The sequence below is a fragment of the Podarcis gaigeae genome (genome assembly GCF_964106915.1).
Source record: "Podarcis gaigeae genome assembly, chromosome: 17".
Taxonomy (NCBI): domain Eukaryota; kingdom Metazoa; phylum Chordata; class Lepidosauria; order Squamata; family Lacertidae; genus Podarcis; species Podarcis gaigeae.
Window position 1 is genome coordinate 12034030 of NC_139694.1, and position 21151 is coordinate 12055180.

The window sequence follows — 21151 nt, forward strand, 5'->3', positions numbered from 1 at the left end:
ACAGAGTAGCTATTAAAGCTCTCATTTGAATTTCAAACTATTAGATTTTGTTAAACTCAAGCAACGTTTGTTATGATACTCTTGTTATCTAATGAACCTCCACTTGTGCAACAGGATTTTCCCCTCGTGTCCCTAAAATCGGGGTGTGTGCATGAGGAAACCCCGGAACAGGACATGGAGACAAGGGGAGCTCATTCCATCTGGCGAGCTGTTACATTTGTGCAGGCGTAATATTTGTAATAGCGTGACAAACATTTCCAAGCAACCATAAAGAAGAAATAACCAGAACAAGCTTCATATTGTGAATGGAAAATTTTCTCATTCCCTTTAATATGATTAAAACCTTCAGCTGGAATAGTGCGCTAAATTCAAGCCCAATCACATGCCTCTGAAAAGATATTTATTGACATTGTTTATTATGCATTGCCGCCAGAAATTACTATCAGATGCAATACGGCACAATGACGAAAGGGACATTTGTGGCACACTGTTCACCAAGTCATGTCAAATTGTGAAATATAATGAATGTGTTCTTTGATGGACAGTCTCTCATTATCTGATATCTTCGGCAGGATACATTTATCTCCCATGAATTTATAATTTGGTGTTTTTTTGGCTTTGCATCATATAAGAAAGTGGATGAAGCATTGTTTCAAGTCTTACCCCTAGCAGGCAGGAACTGGCATGTGGCCCCTGCAGACTTAGTTGAAGACAAAAATAGCACAGAGGACTTCATGCACCCACTTTTGTACTTTAAATGGCACCCTTTTACACATGATTTGGGCAGTTCCTATGTTTAAAAACTCAGGTCTTCTTCCCACATGTGTAATTTGGCCATTAATCATTTATCACAATAGCCGCTCAGTATATGGAACTTGTTTGCAGGCTACGGATCTATGCTTCCAATGAATTATTGCACAGTGTCTGGAAAAGGGAAAAGGGAGATTCTGGTTGCCTTCCCTAAATGGAACCTCTGCATGTGAAGATTCCTCCCTGTATATAAGAGAGAATCGTTATGAAAAAGGATCTCACTGTAAAGAGGCATGAAACTAAATAAAAAGATTCTCACAATAATCTTTCTTAAAATATTTATCACCCAACTCAAACCCTCGTCATTAAGATCTAGAGCCGGAATTAAAAGCTGCTAAGCATTGTTATAAGGCTGTTCAAAGAGAATTTCCCTTTCTGGAATGGGAATTCCCAAATTTTCCAACTAGTAAGGTTGTATCCAACTAAGACCCACTAAAGTTGAGGGGCCTCCTCTAATGTCACTGGGTCTCCTCTAAGCAAGATTAATGTTAGATACAATCCATAATGATTATTATTTTTTCAAAAAACAAAAAAATCCTCCAACCACCCCTAGCCCAAATTTCAACTCAGTTACCACACACATGTTAGCATCTGCATACGATATACAATACACAGAAGACATGATAATTGAAAGGTCTCCCTTTATGGTTCTTTCAATGGCTTACTTGCCACAGTGCTTAATGGCATGTAGCTGTCTCCTCTCACATGTGACCGAGACAGATTGTGCTGCTGCTTCCCATTATTGTCCTTATCAAGTCTTACGAGAGAAGTAGGCGGTTCCCGGAGTTCACTCGGCTCCATATTCATGCCAGCAGTTGGTTCGGCAAACACACCATTCGTCACAGGGCCTGGCTGTCTGAAGCCTGAGGGAGTTGGGTATAACCCGCTTGCAACCTCGCTCAGACCATCACTTGCTGTTGGAGAAATCTTCTGGATGGCTGCTGCTGTGCCCTCTGGAAATGGTAGGTTGCCCGGATTAGAACCAGCCTGGTTTGCTGGGAGAAGATCTTCTTGACCTTCAGGAAGGGCCTGGCCCAAAGGGATGAATCCTCCTCCAGGGACTAGAACCCCAACGATCTGCGACTGTGGTGCCTACAAAGGGAGAAGAAAAGCAATAGAACACTTGTCAGGATGTCTGACGACTAACATCAACATCACAGAGGGCCTCTTTGGACATTAGAGAAAGAGAAAGGAAGGAGGAGGAGGAGGAGAAATGTATCCACAGTGCTTGAATTGGAACTTCTGCATCTCCCTAAACCCCATGGTGAGATGGGAGAATACCAAATTCTGCTCCAAGAGAAGCTGGATTTGGTGATGGGTGTACTGTCATGCACATGAACCTTTTTTTGTTTTGGCAAGCCTACCCACACATCAATCCTTGTTAGTTATTATTGGGCCAGATCCAACTAACAGAAGCCCCTTTACATTCCAGTGGTGGGTGTGGTCAGAGCCAAAAGAGGGCGAGGCCAGAGTGTGAGGGTGTGGCCAGAGTGGGTAGTCACACAAACCCACACCAGGAAGTTGCCTAGAGTGTGTTGTATCTAGAGCATCATCAGGTGGGGATAGAGGGGAGGCCAGGGGAGAGTTCCAAGGTGTCCAGTTTTGGCCCTTAGCCCAGAGTTTTCATATACCTTGACTAAAGGCTTCCTCACATTCAAAACTAAAACTAAAATACTCAGGGATACTGAGTCCTGAAACCAAGACTAAATTCTGACATACCCTCCCCCTCCTTGAAACAGGATCTCAGAATGGGTGCTTCATTGTTCTCTTATGTAGTGGAGGCCACAGAAGTAAGGGGGCCACACTAACAGGATGGGCTTGAAACACCTCGGTGGTGATTGCTGACCAACTATTTTGAGAAATGAATATAAGAAATTAAGGAGTGAGCTACTTACCATTTCTTCAGAACTGAGCACTGCACCCTAGAGCCCCAGAAAGGAGAGGGGTGAGGTAAGTAAAAGCTAAATTTGCAGAAATATTTTTGTATATTTTTAAATGATATCTTTAAGAAGGTACACAACATACTAACACCAGCAGGCTTTGTGGTTGTTGTTTATTTCATTTAGGAGTACTTTGCCATGAGGCATCCCAAAAGAAATTTACAATATGGTAATAACAGATATGAAACGATTCGGTATATAAAAACAATAGAAGTGTGTGTGTGTGTGTGTGTGTGTGTGTGTGTACACACACACAAATGTCTATTCAAATTCAATGCAGACTGGGTAGTATTGGTAGTAATAGTAGCCTAGTAGTCTTAAGAGGCAAACTACTATATGGCAGAGGCAACATACAAAATGGACTTCCTTGTTCCCAGTTCGGTCTGTCAACAAACGTAGCCACTATGCAACACCACCAGTTCCTAGCTCTTTAGCACACATCTATGCCATCTGGTATCTGCCTGTGTGTGATTCTGTGCAAGTTTCATTGGAATTAAAACACCCTGCCAGATCCAGGACAGAGAAATAATCCCCATGCTTTCCACTTGTGTGTTTCTCTCGAGAGCAAAACGTGGGAAGGAAGCGGCCTCACATTGAGCCAGACTGTTGAGCTCAGTATTTTGTATCTTTCCCAACCCTACCCAGAGATGCTGGGGGAATGAACATGCAGCCCTCTGCTTGCGAGGAAAATGTTCTGTGACTAAGCTACATCTCCCCTTGCTATGAGAATGAGCATCTGTAATAAGCTAGAGCCATATTCCCTCACACAATTAACAATAATGTCAGATTCTAGGAGAATGAGGGAGGTGTTCATGGTGCGTTCCGGCTCCTCTTTTTCTAGAAAAACAGCATGGGACATCCCTATTTTTCCCAGTGAAATATTGGAGGGTGGGCAGGGAAAGCGAGGCCATGGCCATTAGCCTCCCCCCCCCCCCGCTACCATACCCCTTGCTAGGCCATGGGGGAGCTAAATCATGCAGGGAGCCTATATGTGTAGTACAGGTTCACCAGACCTTCCACCAGCATGTGGAGAGTGGATATAGCAGGGAATGTGAGGTCACTCCTTTCCCTCACCCAACTGCTAACTAGGTGCAATGAGAGAACAGGGCAGTGATGAGGACCCTATGGTGCTTGAGAAGTTGTTGGACTACAACTCCCATTGGCACCAACAAGCATTGCCAAAGGTCAGCAATGATGTGAACTGTAGCTCAGTAATATCTGTGACAGGCGTTCACCCCTCATTTTTCAGGCAAAAAGAAAAAAAGAAAGGGACAACTATATTTCAAGAGCCCAAGAGATTCAGAGTGGATGCCCGATGGACGGGGTATAAATATTATTATTATTATTATTATTAAAATAATTTTGTCTAACTTCTTACCTGTGGCCCCATTTGCGCAACTATAACTGGAAGCATCTGCAAGAAAAATTGTCATAATTGGCACCTCCTTGACAAATCTAAAATACGCAACATACTTTTAAAGCACATTTCCTACCCAATGATCCTGGAAGCTGTTGATAGCCCCTTACAAAGCTACAAGTAATCACAGATGTTATTGGGGCATTATTCTCATTTGCATTCCAGTTTCCAATCTCTAGCTGTGCTGTCTTATCTAGAAGGGTGAGTGCTGTTTTTTTAGTGTTGCACCAGTATCTCTTCACTAGCACCAACATAAATTCCCAAATGGCGAAGGGTGAATAGTGTAGACACTATTAGCCGCCATCCTTTGCTCACTTTGGAGCAGACTTATAATAGGTTTGCACCATTAGTATGTTTACAGTGCCATCTTATAAGTGCATGCTCAGAGTTCAGTGGAATTTACTGCCAGGTAATCAGAACTTTGGTTTTCCCAGTAGTGATGTATGGAAGTGGGAGCTGGACCATAAAGAAGGCTGATCGCCGAAGAATTGATGCTTTTGAATTATGGTGCTGGAGGAGACTCTTGAGAGGAGGAGCTGGAGGAGACTCTTGGACTGCAAGAAGATCAAACCTATCCATTCTTAAGGAAATCACCCCGGAGTGCTCACTGGAAGGACAGATCCTGAAGCTGAGGCTCCAATACTTTGGCCACCTCATGAGAAGAGAAGACTCCCTGGAAAAGACCCTGATGTTGGGAAAGATGGAGAGCGCAAGGAGAAGGGGACGACAGAGGACGAGATGGTTGGACAGTGTTCTCAAAGCTACTAACATGAGTTTGACCAAACTGTGGGAGGCAGTGGAAGACAGGGGCACCTGGCGTGCTCTGGTCCATGGGGTCACGAAGAGTCGGACATGACTAAATGACCAAACAACAAATCAGGTATGAGATTGCAGCCTCAAAGTGCTATAAAATACTTACCGATTGGGGTGGCAGCAGCTGTTGTGGCATAGTTGTTCCAACGCCCGCTACAGGCAGCGTCTGAGGAAGTGTCAATGCCCCCAACAGGATAGCAAGCTATGTGAAAAGAAATAAGGGTTTGAAACTATCAGGGACAAATACAGAAAGAGAAGAAATGCTCCATTTGAAATCAGTTATGTAAAATCTGATTAAAATTTCTCAGAACCATAAATATTTTAATTCCAAACACAGCAGATGACAGGGACATGAGCTTTGTTGCCATAGCAGAGGCCTTCATCCCAGGCCAGCTCATGATGGGTAAGCAGGGCAGCCACAATGCTGCCAAGACAATGTTGAGTCAGTTTGAAGAATGCCGTTTGCATCATTTGACAGGCAGCGTGCAGACCTTCCAAGTGTCCCTATTTTCCAGGGACAGCCCTGTATTTACAGAAGCCAATCCAGTTTCTGATTTGATCCCAGAATGTCCCACTTTTCCTTAGTATGTCCCTATTTCCATCAGCAAAATATGGAGTTATGTGACCCCCAAGCCAAGGAGTTATGTAAAAATACAACCTGAAAGCAGCCTTGTACAGTGGTACCTCGGGTTACATATGCTTCAGGTTACATATGCTTCAGGTTACATACGCTTCAGGTTACACACTCCGCTAACCCAGAAATAGTGCTTCAGGTTAAGAACTTTGCTTCAGGATAAGAACAGAAATCGTGCTCCGGCAGCACGGCAGCGGGAGACCCCATTAGCTAAAGTGGTGCTTCAGGTTAAAAACAGTTTCAGGTTAAGAACGGACCTCCGGAATGAATTAAGTACTTAACCTGAGGTACCACTGTATAGAGAAGGTTTTTTTGTTTTTTTAAGTGTTTAATGTTTTGTTATGTTTTTATGTATGTTAGAAGCTGCCCAGAATGGCTGAGGCAACCCAGTCAGATGGGCGAGGTATAATGAATGAAATTATTATTATGGAATAGGAAGTTCCTGTTTTCATCAGAGAAAGGTTGGAGGGTATGAGTGTGTGGCCTCAACCCGAAGCCCTGAGAATTGGGCTCTAGCTTTTTTTACTCACAGCACCAACCACAGTTTGGAACAGGGAACTACAGCAGACAGAAACCTCTGAGAAGAAGGTGTCAGTTTAGGAGCAGACCACCATGGGACATTGGAAGCCCTTTGGTTGTTCTGTTGCACCTGTGCCTCTGGTGATCCATAGATCCTCTTCCACTTGCCTGCTAAATGGGGGCACACAGGGCCAAACACCATTTTACTTTATCTGCAGCGTTTTAAAAAGTGTGCTTTGACTTTGAAGACATGGGGTCCCGTTTTATACAGGCAACCTATGTGAGGTTCCTGCTGAAAATTCCCTCTCCTCTCAACTGTTATTTGGGGGCAAAAAGCAGCTGGGGGGGTGCTGCTCAAGCAGGAAACTGATAGAAACTACATTCTGGATTAGGGCTGTTTCCCCTCAAAATACAATCTTCAGCAGTTCAGTTCAAGAAAGAAAAAAAGAAAAATTCACAACATTTATCAGAAAAATGTTTTCAGAGAAATTTCATTCCAGCTTGAATCTGACCATGAGGTCAGTGGGTGGGCAGAGCCAGCACACTAGTTTCCTGGCAAATGAGTCACTGCCGCTTACTGGGACAGTGGCAGGGAGGTTGTGGGAGCACCGGATTGGCTCATCTGGCCCATTCACCCTGCACCCAGGTCTCTGGGACCTTGCCCCTCCCCCCCTCTTTGTAAGCACCAGCACCTGCTGCTACAGGGTTGGGAGATGTGTATTTCTTAGAACCCCAAAGAGCAACAACTTTAACAATTCAAAAAAGAAAAGAAAGTCATTGACAGTGGCTTGAAAGAGAGATGTACCAGAAAAAGTGGGACACATCGTGCTTATGACATTATATTTTGACTCTTTTAGATAAATAGAAGTTCTGTAATAGGAGCAGCAATAATGGTGTCTTCTTACATCAGAACACCTTCAGATGTAACAAAACTTCCTATAGAGCAAAACCAGAATGTTATTTTTTTTTGTTAAAAAAAATAATAACCTTGCAGTGATGAAACCAAATATAGAACATGGCATGCTTAGGAAGAAAAATAACTTACAGAATTAAGGTCCAATGGGAGCATCTGGGTCAACGGTAGTACATTATAGCCAGGAAAGTTCTATAACACAAAAATGACTGAGGTTTTTTAAAGTGATTTATGCAAAAACACTGAAAGTCATTGTATATAAGACATTTGCTAGGCAGAATATTACTTTGTATTCTAATGTTCAAAGAGTATTCTGGATATCAGATGATGCAACTGAGCAGTGTTTGCTGCTCTGGGAACTTTTCTTGGCTGAGGAATTGCAGAAATCATTCAAATCAATAATAACAGCTCCAGAATATTTAGCTTAGCCCTTAAAGATCAAACCATTTGAAATCTCAATTTTAAAACTCACTGTTGAGTGACTTCACAATGAATGTTTCACAACAGTGAAGAACTGATGGCCTGCTTCACACACCACATTAAGTGAAACCATGGCCTAGCATGACTGTACTAAAATGGGGACTCCTGTTGCTGCTTTTCTCCTCTACAGTTGTTTTGCTGCTGAGCTGCACTGCACTGCAAATAAACCATAGCTTGGCTTATCATGTCATCTAAACATGGGTTTGTGGTTTAGCCCTCTACAGACTAACTATGAGCTTTAAGGTTTGTCCTGTGGTCTATGGCTTGTGGAGAGAGTCTGGGAGAGCTACATCATGAGTGCAGGTTCAGAAGACATCTTAAGCCAAACCATGGCTTAGCTCAGCACAACAGGAGAATGGAATGAAGTGGCTGAGACCTCAACACACATGTGCTTAGCCATGGTTGGCTCGTTGTGATGTGTCAACCAGGCCAATGTATCCTTCAGTTTTATTTAAAAACACTGGAAAAGGTAAAACAAGGTCCTAGAAGAAGATAATAGGAGGGGGAACTCCAAATGTTCCATCAGCCCCAGTAAGCATAGCCTGTGATCAGGGATGGTGGGAGCTGGAGATGAACAACATCTGGACTATATGCTGAAATAAAATAATTCCTGGACTACATGGAGAAATGAAATAAAATAATACTCAAATCTCTGTTACAAGTTAGAAAGCACAATGCATTTATAATCTGCTTTTAAGATGGCACATAACCCTTTAAGAAGCTTCCTTACTTGCATGTTTGGTCCTCCCAGCTCTGATGGGTTTTGTGGGAAATTGGAAGTAACTGGGAAATTTGCAAACGTCCATTCAAGTGGAGCAACCTGCTAAAGGGTGACAAAGAATCACATTGATCAACATGCATTTAATAAATATAACATGGAAAGCTGGTTATGCTGGAACAGATGGACAGTGCAGTCCACTCAGAATTCAATAGGCGTTAACCCCATTGTGTATAGAATTTTAGCCAGAGTAAATACACCAGTGTGGTGTAGTGGTTAAGAGCAGTAGACTCGTAATCTGGTGAACCGGGTTCGCATCTCCACTTCTCCACATCCAGCTGCTGGGTGACCTTGGGCCAGTCACACTTCTTTGAAGTCTCTCAGCCCCACCTCACAGAGTGTTTGTTGTGGGGGAGGAAGGGAAAGGAGAATGTTAGCTGCTTTGAGACTCCTTCAGGTAGTGATAAAGCGGGATATCAAATCCAAACTCTTCTAATATGGATAAGCATAGTTTGAATCAAGATATTAGGCGTGAGATATGCAAAATTTATCTCCCATATTCTTAGTTGAAATCTGAGCCACAGTCAGCTGTGGTGAAAAGACTTTGTATGTAATCCCAAACACAGTTATTCAGAAGTAGGTCCAGTGGAAATAGATGGCACTAAGGAAATGACTTCAAAACAAGGGTATTTAGCTCTGAAACACACAAGAGCAAGATCATTTGGGACTCTTGAGGTCCATTAGTCCCAGTTCTGATTCTGAATAGGATTGACCCACCTGTCCTACACTTGCTGCTGCAGGAATGTGAACTAGTATTGCCACAGACCCAGAATCATCATTATTCTTGTCAGTCCATAGACTGACCCCTTCATGTGCAGTACAGAGGGACCTAGCTGGAACCACTTACTTGGGTTTAAGTAAATGTATTTCTAACCACCTCACTTCCTCTCTGCACAGTCAATTTAGTAGCACAAATAACACCAGCGGTAAGAGAGAAATGTCTTCCCATTCAGCGCCCAGATCTCTTTGTCTTGAACCACACAGAGCAGATGTATATGCAGCCTTCCATAACAGTAACAGAAGCCTCATCTGTGAAGGCAGTCAGGCACCAGACTCCCTCTAGAATGTGAGCCATTATATCAAATCTGCCTGCTGCAAACTTTTCTCATTTTTGCCCTCAAACCATAAGGCCTGGGACTTCTAAGCTCCTTGCTTTCAGCCCACCTGCAGCATCTTGCTTAATGGACCTAGCCAGACCAGTTCCACTGGGTCATTCCCCCATGAGCCAGAAGGCCTGCAATTTGGAGTCGAGCAGCTGGCATTGATTTCTCTGTCTGCACTTCTAAAATAGCAGTACCCACTACCATGGAAACGCATTACACAACACTGACTTGTGAGATGAATTCTTTCCAGCTTACCTCATTGGGCACCTGGTTTACTGATGGATTCTGATCTGGAACCAGCTTTGCTGGAGGCAGTCCAGGCCCCAATCTTGGCCTTTGCTACCATCAAGGAGGGAACACAAATTAAGGATGAAGTATGCAATTTGAACGTTGTTTTTATTTTATTTTATTTTAAGGATCAGGTTTATGTTCTCTTATTGCTTCAGCTCTAAAAGAGAGATGGCCTCTGTTTAAAGAAAAGCACTCCCAAAGTGTAGCTACTGCTCCAAGATTTTCTCTTTCTAATGATGAAATTAATTCTATATTGCACTGAGGTTGTACTAGTTAGCCACTGTTACCTATTGGAAGATCCAGTATGGATTGCCTTTGGTTGAGTCTATGTCTTCCTTCCTCTTTCCTTCCTATCCATTGCTGTTCTGGGCTCCTGTTTTGTTAACTTTGATATCGGTTAGTTTTGTGGTCTTTTATGATTTTAATATAAATTGCACCTGTTTTTATTGTGATATTTTTGTAACTTTCCCTGGACCATTTGGTGAAGAGCAAGCTATTACTACCTATCATCTACAGTATCTATCATCTCTATCATCTATCTATCTATCTATCTATCTATCATCTATCTATCTATCTAATCTATCATCTATCTATCTCTATCTATCTATCTATCATCTATCTATCTATCTATCTATCTATCTGTCTATCTATATCATCTATCATCTATCATCTATCAATCTATCTATCTATCATATTTGGGTGGGAAGTGTAACAGAATGTTTGCAGTTCAGTATCTGTGGATCTGTGAAGGACAGCAATGCTGTCAGTTTGGCTGGGGTTAAAACTACACATCAGCTTCTAGGGACAGAAATAGCTTTACTGGGGATGCTGAAGATTGGGAGGAAGTCCCATAAAGTAGAGAGAGAGCAAGAGGCTCAAAGATAAGGATACTGACAGAAGTCTATTTGAGTAGTGGTGCCAAATGTCCCTTTGAGGCAAGAATAGACTCCATGAGTTCTCCTGGATTATAACATGTGCAGACACTCTCCTATTTGTCTCAAAAAAACCACCTGGTTTTGGAAGCATTCCTACCATTCACTCAGAAACCTTGAAATGTTCACAAACTCAGAATATAAACACCCTCCCCCATTACTTCCCTCCTTATTAGTTCTGCACCTCCCTTACTGAGCAGAACCTAGCCTTGGTTGCCATATGCAGCTGAGGACCGTGGGTCTTCTACTCAGTCTCCAGCTGCAAAGATTAGAGGTGTTGTCCAAGCCCAAATCTAAGTTAGGAGAAGCTTAAAGTGGGCTTTGCACAACTTGAAGTGGGACAGCCTTGTCTGACAAGGAATTGTTGGCATTCCAAGCTCCCCGTACTCCATTTCTCATTCCACTGCCAACTGAACTGGATTCTTCTACTGAGCCATCAAATTAGCCTTGCACACAGGAACACAGAACTAAACTTATGACCTAATTCTGCAGCAGTTAAAGAATATCTTGAGAAGTCACATTCACAAGAACAATGCAGTTAAAACTTAATTTTTCTTTTCCAACTTGTTGCACCTCAATTACTTTGCTTTTAAGGTACCTGTGTTTGCTGTGGATTGTTCCCCATGGCTTTGTATCTTTGCATCAATCGTAGTATCTGAGGATTGAATTACAGAACAGTTTCTTGCAAGTGATAAATCTGAATTATTCATCATTGGAGGAGTGATGTAGACTATTCATATACTATGATATATAGTAATTTGCTTTCCCTTGTACTGTGGATGTTTTCCTATACACACATGTACTTAAGCTTGGGAGGCAGTTTATTTTGACTGAAAACTATTCAAAATGTCCACAGCGGTAAAATAAAATAGAGTGTTTCGATGAAGACTTTTAGGAGATGTTAGGATTGGTACAAAAGGAGGAAAAGAACAAAAATGGCACAATAACACCCCCCCACACCTTCACCAGCCCTTATGGAACATTTGTCACCAGAGCTGATAGTACATCAGAGAAGCCAAGTATTTGAAGGAAACATAAAACTCCTTTTACACAAAGTAAAAGTTATGCATTCTTTTAACTTTAAACAAGAGTGTCTTGCATCGTTTCTATATGAGGGAAAAGAGAATGAAAGGGTCAGATAACCCAGGTCTGTCTTCCACATACTCTGCAAATAGGAACCACAGTCTAATTCCCACAGAGATCATCTGTTCAGCTTCCTCTACTGAGCATTCGCCCTCAAATTCACCCCAAAGTACACTCTGGCTTAGTGCTGAACAGTGCCAAACCTTGAGAAACATGCCCACCTCTGCTTTGGCCAGAACTAATAGTTTTTTTTGGGGGGGGGGCGGCTGAGGCTGAGGAGCTGCCAAGGGAACCCAGCAACTCACAATATGTATATAGGAGGAAGAATCTGTGCCAGTCTCCAGCATCACTGCCATCCTGATGGGCATTGGTCTAGCTAATTATCCAGCTTGTAAAAGCGACGAGGAAATATATAGTTTAAAAGACGCTTTCCTAACATTACAAAGCATGCACACAAGCACACTGCTTACCTCTCTGCTGTTGCTTGTAGCAAGGATTCTGCCCATTTGGTTCACCTAAGGAGGAAGCAAATGCATTCCAGATGAAGTACACCAAAATGGATTGGCGTTGCACAGTGGTGAAGCAAGCTGATCGGGCGCCTGGGGTGGTGCGCATGCCCTGCGCCCAGGGCAGGGCCAGCTGCTCGCTGGGCGGAGCGAGCCAGGGCAGGATGCTCTGTGGGGCCTCCAGAGTCTGCTTCCCTCCTCCCTGCAGCTGAGGGGGAGGCAGCGGGCAGACTGTTTGGGGCAGTGAGGAGCCTGCAGGCGCACAAGCCACCGTGTCACTCCCAGGAGAGACATGTGGCTCAGGCGTGCTGCAGGCCCCGGGGTGAGTGCCGCCCTGCATTTTGTCACACACCCCCTCAGTGGCGACACCCGGGGCGGCCAGCCCCCACCGCACCCCCTTCCTCTGCCACTGGCGTTGCATTTCATTCGCTTTTCCTATAACAATTGCCTAGTTCATGTTCTAGGATCATTGCAACCTACTCAAAATGAAATAATGGTAATGCAGCAGTTCCTGAATGCTTATGATTATGATTAATAGGTCATGTCACACCAACTGCTTGGGCAGGGCACCGTTTACCGCAATGCATCAGGGTAGCAACATCTCCCCAGCATCACAGCTTGAAGTTTCAGAAGTCTACAGAAACAGAACACAGAACTTTCTGTGCAATGAGATGGGCAGAGATCAAGCATCAGCAGAGCTTTGTGAGTTGCAGCATTATATTTATGGCATAAATTTGCACAAAAAATTCACTACTCTGCGTTTGCCAGGTGCATCTGCACTGAGCTGCTGATGAACTTTTTAGTGTTGTATTTACATGTGTAAATATTGTTACTCTAAGGGAATATACACGGAACTGCTTATTCTTTCTTGGGTATTGTTTCCAAGCATTTTAAAATCTCCCCAAGGCCTCTGGTAAAGGTTTCACAACCTCTGCTACCCAGTCTTGCTTTAAACTGAAGACATTCAGGGATTGAACTTGGCACATAGCAGAATGATCTATCCTTGGAGGACTAGGGTTGCCATATTTCAAACCGTGAAAATGTGGACAGAAAGGTTGTTGAGGTGTTTTTTTTTACCAAATCTGCAAACAAAGTTAATGTTTCTGAACTATTTTTTATGGGAAATCAGCAAAAACGACACACTGCCGACATCGGTTGCCAGATGTCTGGATTTTCCTGGACATTTCACCAATTTTTGCCCAGACACTGCTGCTGACTACGGTATTTCAAATATCTTTGGACATGCATCTCCAGGTAGGACTCACACACAGGACACAGATATCTCAAAAAGCAAGGTTGAGAGCACTTCTGTGTGCCGGTAGCTCTTTCTCATACATAAAAGTAAGCTTTTAGAATTTCCTTTGAAATCGATGCATATCCCTAATGTTAATTCAGGATTTACTTATTTATATATATATATATATAAAGCCACATGTGTGTCAGCTATCAGAAGATTGGGAAACACAGAAATGACACAATCAATGCACATAGTGCTTTGCAAACTAACATGAGCAATAAAAGGCAAGCAGCTGCCTTTAGACAAAGGAAACCTTCCACCTCAGGCAGCTGATTTGGGACACCATGAAAGGGCAGAAAACTGTTAGTTATTTAAATTGTTGTTGTTGTTATGCCTAGCCTTGAATTAAGCAAGCCAGCAATCTCTCCTCTGCATATAAACCTTTCTAAACCTTCTTGTTCTCTGAAAATATACACATATACCCCTTACTGTCTGCTTGGCTCACTTGAGAAATGAAAATGGGTATTTCTCAGTGAGCTAGAGCTCTGAAAATGGGCACACGTAAAGTTCAGTGTACCCCATTACTACAAAAAACCCCCTGAAAGCAGGATGTTTCTATGTCTCGCTTCAAATTGGGGTGTGTGTGTGCTAAAAATTGTAACCCATGTGGTTAAGGTATTTTGCCACACAGAAAGCACACACCTAGTCTGGGACTAGTTAGCAGAAAAAGGCTGAAAAGAAAGACATTCACAGGCCTGCCCCCAGAAACATTATACCCCCGCTGCTGAAAATACTTTCAGAAAGCTAGCATGTAGCACAGGCAAAGCCCATTGCAGCCCCTTGGTTAGTAGCACAGTGTGAAATTGAGACATTTGTAAGTCTCTCCCTAGGAAATGGGGAGGGGGGGAGATAAGGATACACACACCCACACCCCAAAAATACTACTTTCAACCAGCTGAAATTTGGTATGTGCAAATGCTGATTACAAAAAAAAGTCTGAAAATGAACATTTTCACACCTAAGCGTCAACATTTGGAGCATGAAGTTGCCTCCTCTTTGGGAAAGCATTGCAGCACAGAGAAAGTCAGGTTTCATGTGGGATGGTGAGTTTCACTGCCCCTGCAGGCTTGGATTTAGGGAGAAGCATGTTGAACCATTATCAGCTAGAAGTCCAGAGCTATGCCGTGCATTAAGTGTACCTTGCTGTAGCTTGCTAGGTATGTATGCGTCTTACCAAAACAGCCAAGCTTGAGTAGATTAAAAGCTACTTACTGGTAAAGAGATTGCCAGCCCCAGAAGAGAAAGGAGTAGAATTACAATCTTCATATTTCAAATTGGTACCTGCATGAAAGAATCAGAAATGAGTTTTTCCCTCCACCGTCTTTCATTATTCACATTGCAAATTTCAACCTTAGCATTACAAGGAATTCTTACCATGTGCTTGTATGGCAAATTCAGAAGAAATAATGGCTTGGTCCTCTTGCTGCTTTGTTGAAGCTCTTTTCCTGGCTGCTGAAGACTTTTTGGGATGTACCCGTCTCTTGCATGGAATTTAAAGTCTCTTCCAAGTGGGCAGTGATCAAAGCCGAACCCACACACAGTCATTTGTGTTTCACGCAATGCCCAACATCTTATTAGCAGCAAGTATCATTATGTCACAGAAAGTCTGTGGTTATTGAGGGAAGTCTTTTCTCACTGAGGTGGAACACACATGGAATGAGCTAAACCAAACCAGACCCACTTCTCTGAGGGGTGGAACAGCAGCTTCTGAGAGAAGGCAATTAACCACCATCACCCCACTTTCAGATCACATGTCATTATTCCTCAAGAGCACCCATGTTGTTGTGTGTTGTTGTTTAGTCGTTTAGTCATGTCCGACTCTTCGTGACCCCATGGACCAGAGCACGCCAGGCACTTCTGTCTTCCACTGCCTCCTGCAGCTTGGTCAAACTCATGCTGGTAGCTTCGATAACACTATCCAACCATCTCGTCTTCTGTCGTCCCCTTCTCCTTGTGCCCTCCATCTTTCCCAACATCAGGGTCTTTTCCAGGGAGTCTTCTCTTCTCATGAGGTGGCCAAAGTATTGGAGTCTCAGCTTCAGGATCTGTCCTTCCAGTGAGAACTCAGGGCTGATTTCCTTAAGAATCCATGGGACTCTCAAGAGTCTCCTCCAGCACCATAATTCAAGTCACCATAATACAATCCTCCAGCACCATAATTCATAATTCAGGAGCACCCATATCCTGGGCCAACTCGCTGGTTCTTCAGATCAATGCCCAACTTACAGAGGGGACATGTACAATCAGAAGGCTCTTCTGTATAAACATTGCTAGGCTGTGCACACAACAAATATTCAGGACACATTTAAAGCACATCTTGAGCACTGTAGTTAAGGGTGCTGCAAATTGTAGCTTTGCGAATCCTGAGAACTGTAGCTTACCTCTCACAGAACTAAAGTCCCCAGCACCCTTAATGAACTACAGTTCTCTGGATTCTTGGAGGGGGCGGGAATGTGCTTTACATGTATGGTGTGTGTGCAGCCCTAGCTGGGTGACAGATTACATGTGTTGTGCAAATGTGGTCCCTCTTCTGATTCATTCTCTGGGTCTGCATCCATATTGCCCCATCAGAGCCTCTGTTGTGGCACCTGCAAGCATCACTACATCCCTCCCCACCACGTGCCCATTAGGCTCGCTCCTGCCCTTTGTTCTCTTCTTAACATTTGTGGGGAGAGATCAGGTTTTTTCCCCAGTGTGTGTGTGTGTGTGTGTGTTTTCCCTGGGGGATCACAAAGGCAGCTATGCTATTGGTCCTGGTGGTGGTGGTGGTGGTTGGGAGATGAACAGGAGAAATGAGGTATAAGCTGTGTCTTTGCTTCCTATGTGGTTCAGGAAGGAAGTAGAGAGGCAACAGAAGATGTATCGCTGAAGTTACTAAGAAAAGGCTGTGAGTGGGCGGACCAAAGGAATAGGAAGCCCAAAAGATGGGCAATAGATGGAGTAGGCTCGACAAAGGCCTCCTTGGAGGCTTTATCTGGGGTGGGCTTTGTCCTTTTCTCTGCATTCTATGACACTACACTCCTAATTATTATTATTATTATTATTATTATTATTATTATTATTATTTATACCCCGCCCATCTGGCTGAATTTCCCTAGCCACTCTGGGCGGCTCTCTAGACAACTTATCCAGAAGTTTCATGCATATTTTAAATAGTTTGGGGACAAGATGGAAGCCAGGTGTGGGGAACTGGATTTGCCTGGTGGGCTGGATCCTAATTTCCCCCCCTCCCCATGAGTCCCTTTGAAATGAGATCCAGCATGAGGATGCAAGCCGCCCTGTCCAATTCCAATTTCAGTCTCAAAACCAGGCTGAGAGCCAGAATAGATCCAAAAAAATTAGTGTCTTCCAGGAGCACCTGAAGTTGGGGTTTCAAGCATCTGATACAGATGGAATGTATAGGCCAGTAGTCATTAAAAATGGTGGGGTCAAAAAAGAGTTCCTTCTGCCATGCTTTTCTTCCAAACCTTTGGCACCTTGCTTTCCTATAAAGATATGTTTATTGTCTTGCCCACCCAGCAGGACATGCTACCTCTGGTTACTTTAATCAGCTAGGCAAATGCCCTTACAACTCTGGACATTCTGAGCACATCCTTAGGCTGAACAAACTGAACAGTAACCATAGCAACAGATGAAGAAGGTGCATCCAGATACTTGACCATATACAGTGTCCGGTTCAGACGAAATGCAAAGTGTTTTGCAAATTGGACACAGCCTAACTCCTACATATGTTTGGGTGGAAGTTGATGTCACTAAACCTAGTGGGAAGTGCCCAGAATAATAAATATATTTAGGACTGGGCCTAAAACTCCTATTTTGGGGTCATTCTCTTTTGAAGTTTATTGTTTTACATGAGCAATACATTTCTAAAAATACATACGTTAACTCGTCCACTTTTTCTGATCACCTCTTGATTTCATGCTTTCCTCCTTCCCCACCTCTCTCTTAATCACACACACAAAAAAGGAAACAAAAAGAATATTTTTAACAAGTTACTTCTTGCACCAAACCTACACCTAATTCTGGAATTGGGTAACCTGACCATCATACCATAATTAATGGTTTAGACAAGGCAAAAATGTCCTTAAGATTATCTGTAGTAGAAATGAACACAGCATCAGCAAAACAGAAATGATGGTTAATTAGATTGTGATAATATAGATGAAAATGACCGATCAACTGGTGGTATGTAATTTTACTTCTCCAACTTTTCTCTAGAGTGTGAAGAAACTAATGTTTCCCATTTAGGTTAAGAATTACATGTAATAAATGGGCTATTTTTAAAGTGTGCAGTAAGCAAAAATGTGATTCATAATAGACTTAGCATAAGTAGACATAATGAGCAAGAAGCAATGCACACATTTGATTTAAAAGGTGCTCCTAATCCCATACTGATCTCCTAAAATAGCTTTGGATTTGTGCTGCCAATTAAGGGCTTCCTGGTTGTCTGGTGACTAGTAATGTAACACCAAACTCACCTTGACTCACAACACTGAAATTGCCAAATATCAAAATCAGTTGGGCTGTTTGATATGCAATCAGTTGCATATCAAAATCAGTTGGGCTGGCAGTGCAACATATTGAAAGGACACAATCCACACTTGCTCTTTATTCTTGGGTGTCTAAGGAGAATGAACTCCCCCTGCGGAACACTCCTAAAGAGAAGAAAGCCTCCTCTTTTCTCAAGATAAAGCAGAGGCTTTTTGTTCAGCTGGGCTGAGCTGGAAGAGTGTTCTGGCACCTCTCAGCTGGTCCCTGGAGGTGTGGGGAGAGACCTGACCAGCCTCAGCAAAGCCTGGCTGTGCTTCCAGCTCATGAGGAGACCCTCCCTGGAGCCTGAAGGGAACATCCTCTATGCGCTCTGAGGAGGGTCTACTTGTGAGCCAGAGGCACAGTTGAGCTTTCCTGAGGCTCTTCAGCCTCCCAGCCCAGCTAACAGCTGATGCAAGGGGGAGCCACACCTCAGCTAAGCAAACCCTTGTGCTGCTCCGGCTCATGTGAACCGGAGATGTAGGGGGCATATTAAGGTGTTCAACTGATGTGCAGAAGCATGTATGTTTTAGATATAAATCTCTGTTGAATTTTGAAATTCGGCTCAAACCCTAGACCTATTTGGGGGGTATCATTATAATTTGGGCTCCGTACAAATAAAAGTATTATTTCTTCAACACTTAATATGTTAAATTATCTCTAAGCTGTGTGCCAAAACAAAAACCAGAAACCAGAAACACCTGGAGCAATAGCAGACAACTTAAATTATTACAAAAATGCACGGTTACATATGCAGTGGTACGTTGGTTCTCAAACTCAATCCGTTCTGGAAGTCCGTTCAACTTCCAAAAGATTCGCAAACCATTGGCTGGTTGGCCCAGAAACAATGCCGACAGCCCAAACCGATGTTTGGCTTCCAAAAAAAATTTGCAAACCGGAACACTTACTTCCGAGTTTGCAGTGTTCAGAAACTGATTTGTTTGGGAGCCAAGCTGTTTGGGTACCAAGGTTGTTGTTGTTGTTTAGTCATTTAGTCATGTCCGATTTTTCGTAACCCCATGGACCAGAGCGTGCCAGGCACTCCTGTCTTCCACTGCCTCCCGCAGTTTGGTCAAACTCATGCTGGTAGGTTCGAGAACAGTGTCCCACCGTCTCGTCCTGTCGTCTCCTTCTCCTTGTGCCCTCCATCTTTCCCAACATCAGGGTCTTTTCCAGGGAGTCTTCTCTTCTCATGAGGTGGCCAAAGTATTGGAGTCTCAGCTTCAGGATCTGTCCTTCCAGTGAGCACTCCGGGCTGATTTTCTTAAGAATGGAAAGGTTTGATCTTCTTGCAGTCCATGGGACTCTCAAGAATCTCCTCCAGCACTATAATTCAAAAGCATCAATTCTTCGTTGTTCAGCCTTCTTTATGGTCCAGCTCTCACTTCCATACATCATTACTGGGAAAACCATAGCTTTGACTATATGGGCCTTTGTTGGCAAGGTGATGTCTCTGCTTTTTAAGATGCTGTCTAGGTATGTCATTGTTTTTCTCCCAAGAAGCAGGCATCTTTTAATTTCGTGAACCAAGGTACCACTGTATTAATACAAAGTTACTAATATATATATATATAAATCAGCTCTCTCAGTCGCCAGCTTCTCACCCAGGGTCCAAATAAATTCTCAGCTCACCCACAAAAATCTCACAACAAGAAGAGTTTCTGGAAACTGTAGACATCACCCTAGTCTCTCACTTGCTTTTATGGGTAGACCCAAGATGGATGGCCCTTCCTCTGGCTGCCCACAGCTCTGTCCCCTTCAGCTGCGCTCTCCACACAGTGTTCCAGGTGCAGCAGGTTTGTTGAGTTTCTCAGGGGGTCCAAAGGATGGGGAAAGGCTCCCTCTCCACTAACAGCTCTTTCTTCCTCCTCTGTCCTCTCCTCCTCCTCCTCCAGTTGCTTTGCTAAGAAAGGTTCACAACTGCAGGTGCCTGTACTGAAGCTCCAGCAGAACTAGGCCAACTGAATCCAGGGTGCCTCAAACACTAGGGCTAAATTGTGTGGCACTTGCTGTTGGATGACTCCGACCAGGGCTGGATTTAGGTTTGATGAGGCCCTAAACTACTGAAGGTAATGGTGCCCTTTATATGTCCAGCTGTCCTTTGTCCACAACAAATTGTCACTGGTTTTTGTGTGTGTGTGTGGGTGTTGAATATTTGCTATATGGTAATTTATGAACCTAATAGGTACCTAAAGCCATTTGCACATAACAAAATGTGTATTTTATCAAAGTAATTGTTGAACTAAAATGCAAATAAGAAGTATATTAAGAATGAAATACAATTAAGAAGAAGTATATTAATAGTGAAATAATTATTAAGCCCTAACTTAAAATGTTTTTTCTTATTCATAACAAACTTAATAATGCAAACACATTGGCATTTGGCAATAACAAAGGTTCCTTTAGACACACAATTTACAAAGACTCATAATCTAGTCTCTAGAAACTTGCTATAACATGAAATAATAATAGCAAACCACTGATATTTTAGGGAGCAGACTAGCAGGCGGGGCCCATTACTTACATCATAGGAGCCTCCACAACACAAAACACTGTTGCTGTATGTAGGTTTTATTTTATTATCTTATATTTTGGAAATGTACATGCAGGTTTTTTTTCCTTTAAATTTTTTGGGGGCCCCCAAGAGAGTGGGGCCCTAAGCTATAGCTTGTTTAGCTTATACGTAAATCCAGCACTGATTCCGACTCTGCACTGTCAGTTAAAATAGACTTCCTTTTCTCTGATTCTTGGTGAATGCAAGGTACAAGTGCAAGATATGAACATCACACCTACTTCTAGCACCAAAAACAGCTCAAGGTATTATATTTGCCTTTCTTATATTCATTTAGAAGATTACTACTGATGTTTCCAATCATTTCCTTACAATTCCTGATCTTAGAAATTGTGTTGAACTCAAAACAAATGTCGTTTATTTCTCTCTTATGAAGTTGTTTTTAAAATATAAAATAAAAAAGATGCTATCCTGTAGTAGCTTGTGTTTTTCCTCCCTCTGGTGTCCATTTTAGGAAATACAGCAATCATTCAATTTACAAAGATCAGGTTAGCTATGGGTTTGTTAGCTAGACAATTATTTGCTTGGTTCAG

The 21151-nt window shown here is 42.9% G+C and overlaps 1 protein-coding gene across 3 annotated transcripts; it reads right to left on the reverse strand.

Moving 5' to 3' along the window:
- Positions 1-1434: 1434 nt before the first annotated feature.
- On the reverse strand, positions 1435-19997 carry AMTN (amelotin). 3 transcript variants are annotated; one of them, XM_083717957.1, is made up of 12 exons: positions 19741-19997; positions 17397-17460; positions 14729-14797; positions 12184-12228; positions 11229-11285; positions 9663-9746; positions 8257-8349; positions 7179-7238; positions 5087-5182; positions 4129-4164; positions 2706-2732; positions 1435-1902 (listed from the first exon to the last, which is right to left on the reverse strand). In XM_083717957.1, the coding sequence occupies exons 3-12, from the start codon at positions 14780-14782 to the stop codon at positions 1453-1455; spliced, it is 1002 nt and encodes a 333-aa protein (XP_083574083.1). In that variant the 5' UTR covers positions 14783-14797; positions 17397-17460; positions 19741-19997; the 3' UTR covers positions 1435-1452. The 3 variants fall into 3 exon arrangements, with proteins under 3 accessions (XP_083574083.1, XP_083574084.1, XP_083574082.1); XM_083717958.1 differs by lacking the exons at positions 17397-17460; positions 19741-19997 and adding an exon at positions 14891-14987 and having other exon boundaries at positions 8257-8346; XM_083717956.1 differs by lacking the exons at positions 17397-17460; positions 19741-19997 and adding an exon at positions 14891-14987.
- Positions 19998-21151: the final 1154 nt, after the last annotated feature.

Coding starts and splice junctions, on each gene's coding strand:
- AMTN (XM_083717957.1), bottom strand. CDS start 14,782: ATGAAGATTGTAATTCTACTCCTTTCTCTTCTGGGGCTGGCAATCTCT. Junction 9,747..11,228: donor ACAATCCACAGCAAACACAG/GTACCTTAAAAG, acceptor CCTTGATGGTAG/CAAAGGCCAAGATTGGGGCC. Junction 7,239..8,256: donor TGGGAGGACCAAACATGCAA/GTAAGGAAGCTT, acceptor TTTGTGTTATAG/AACTTTCCTGGCTATAATGT.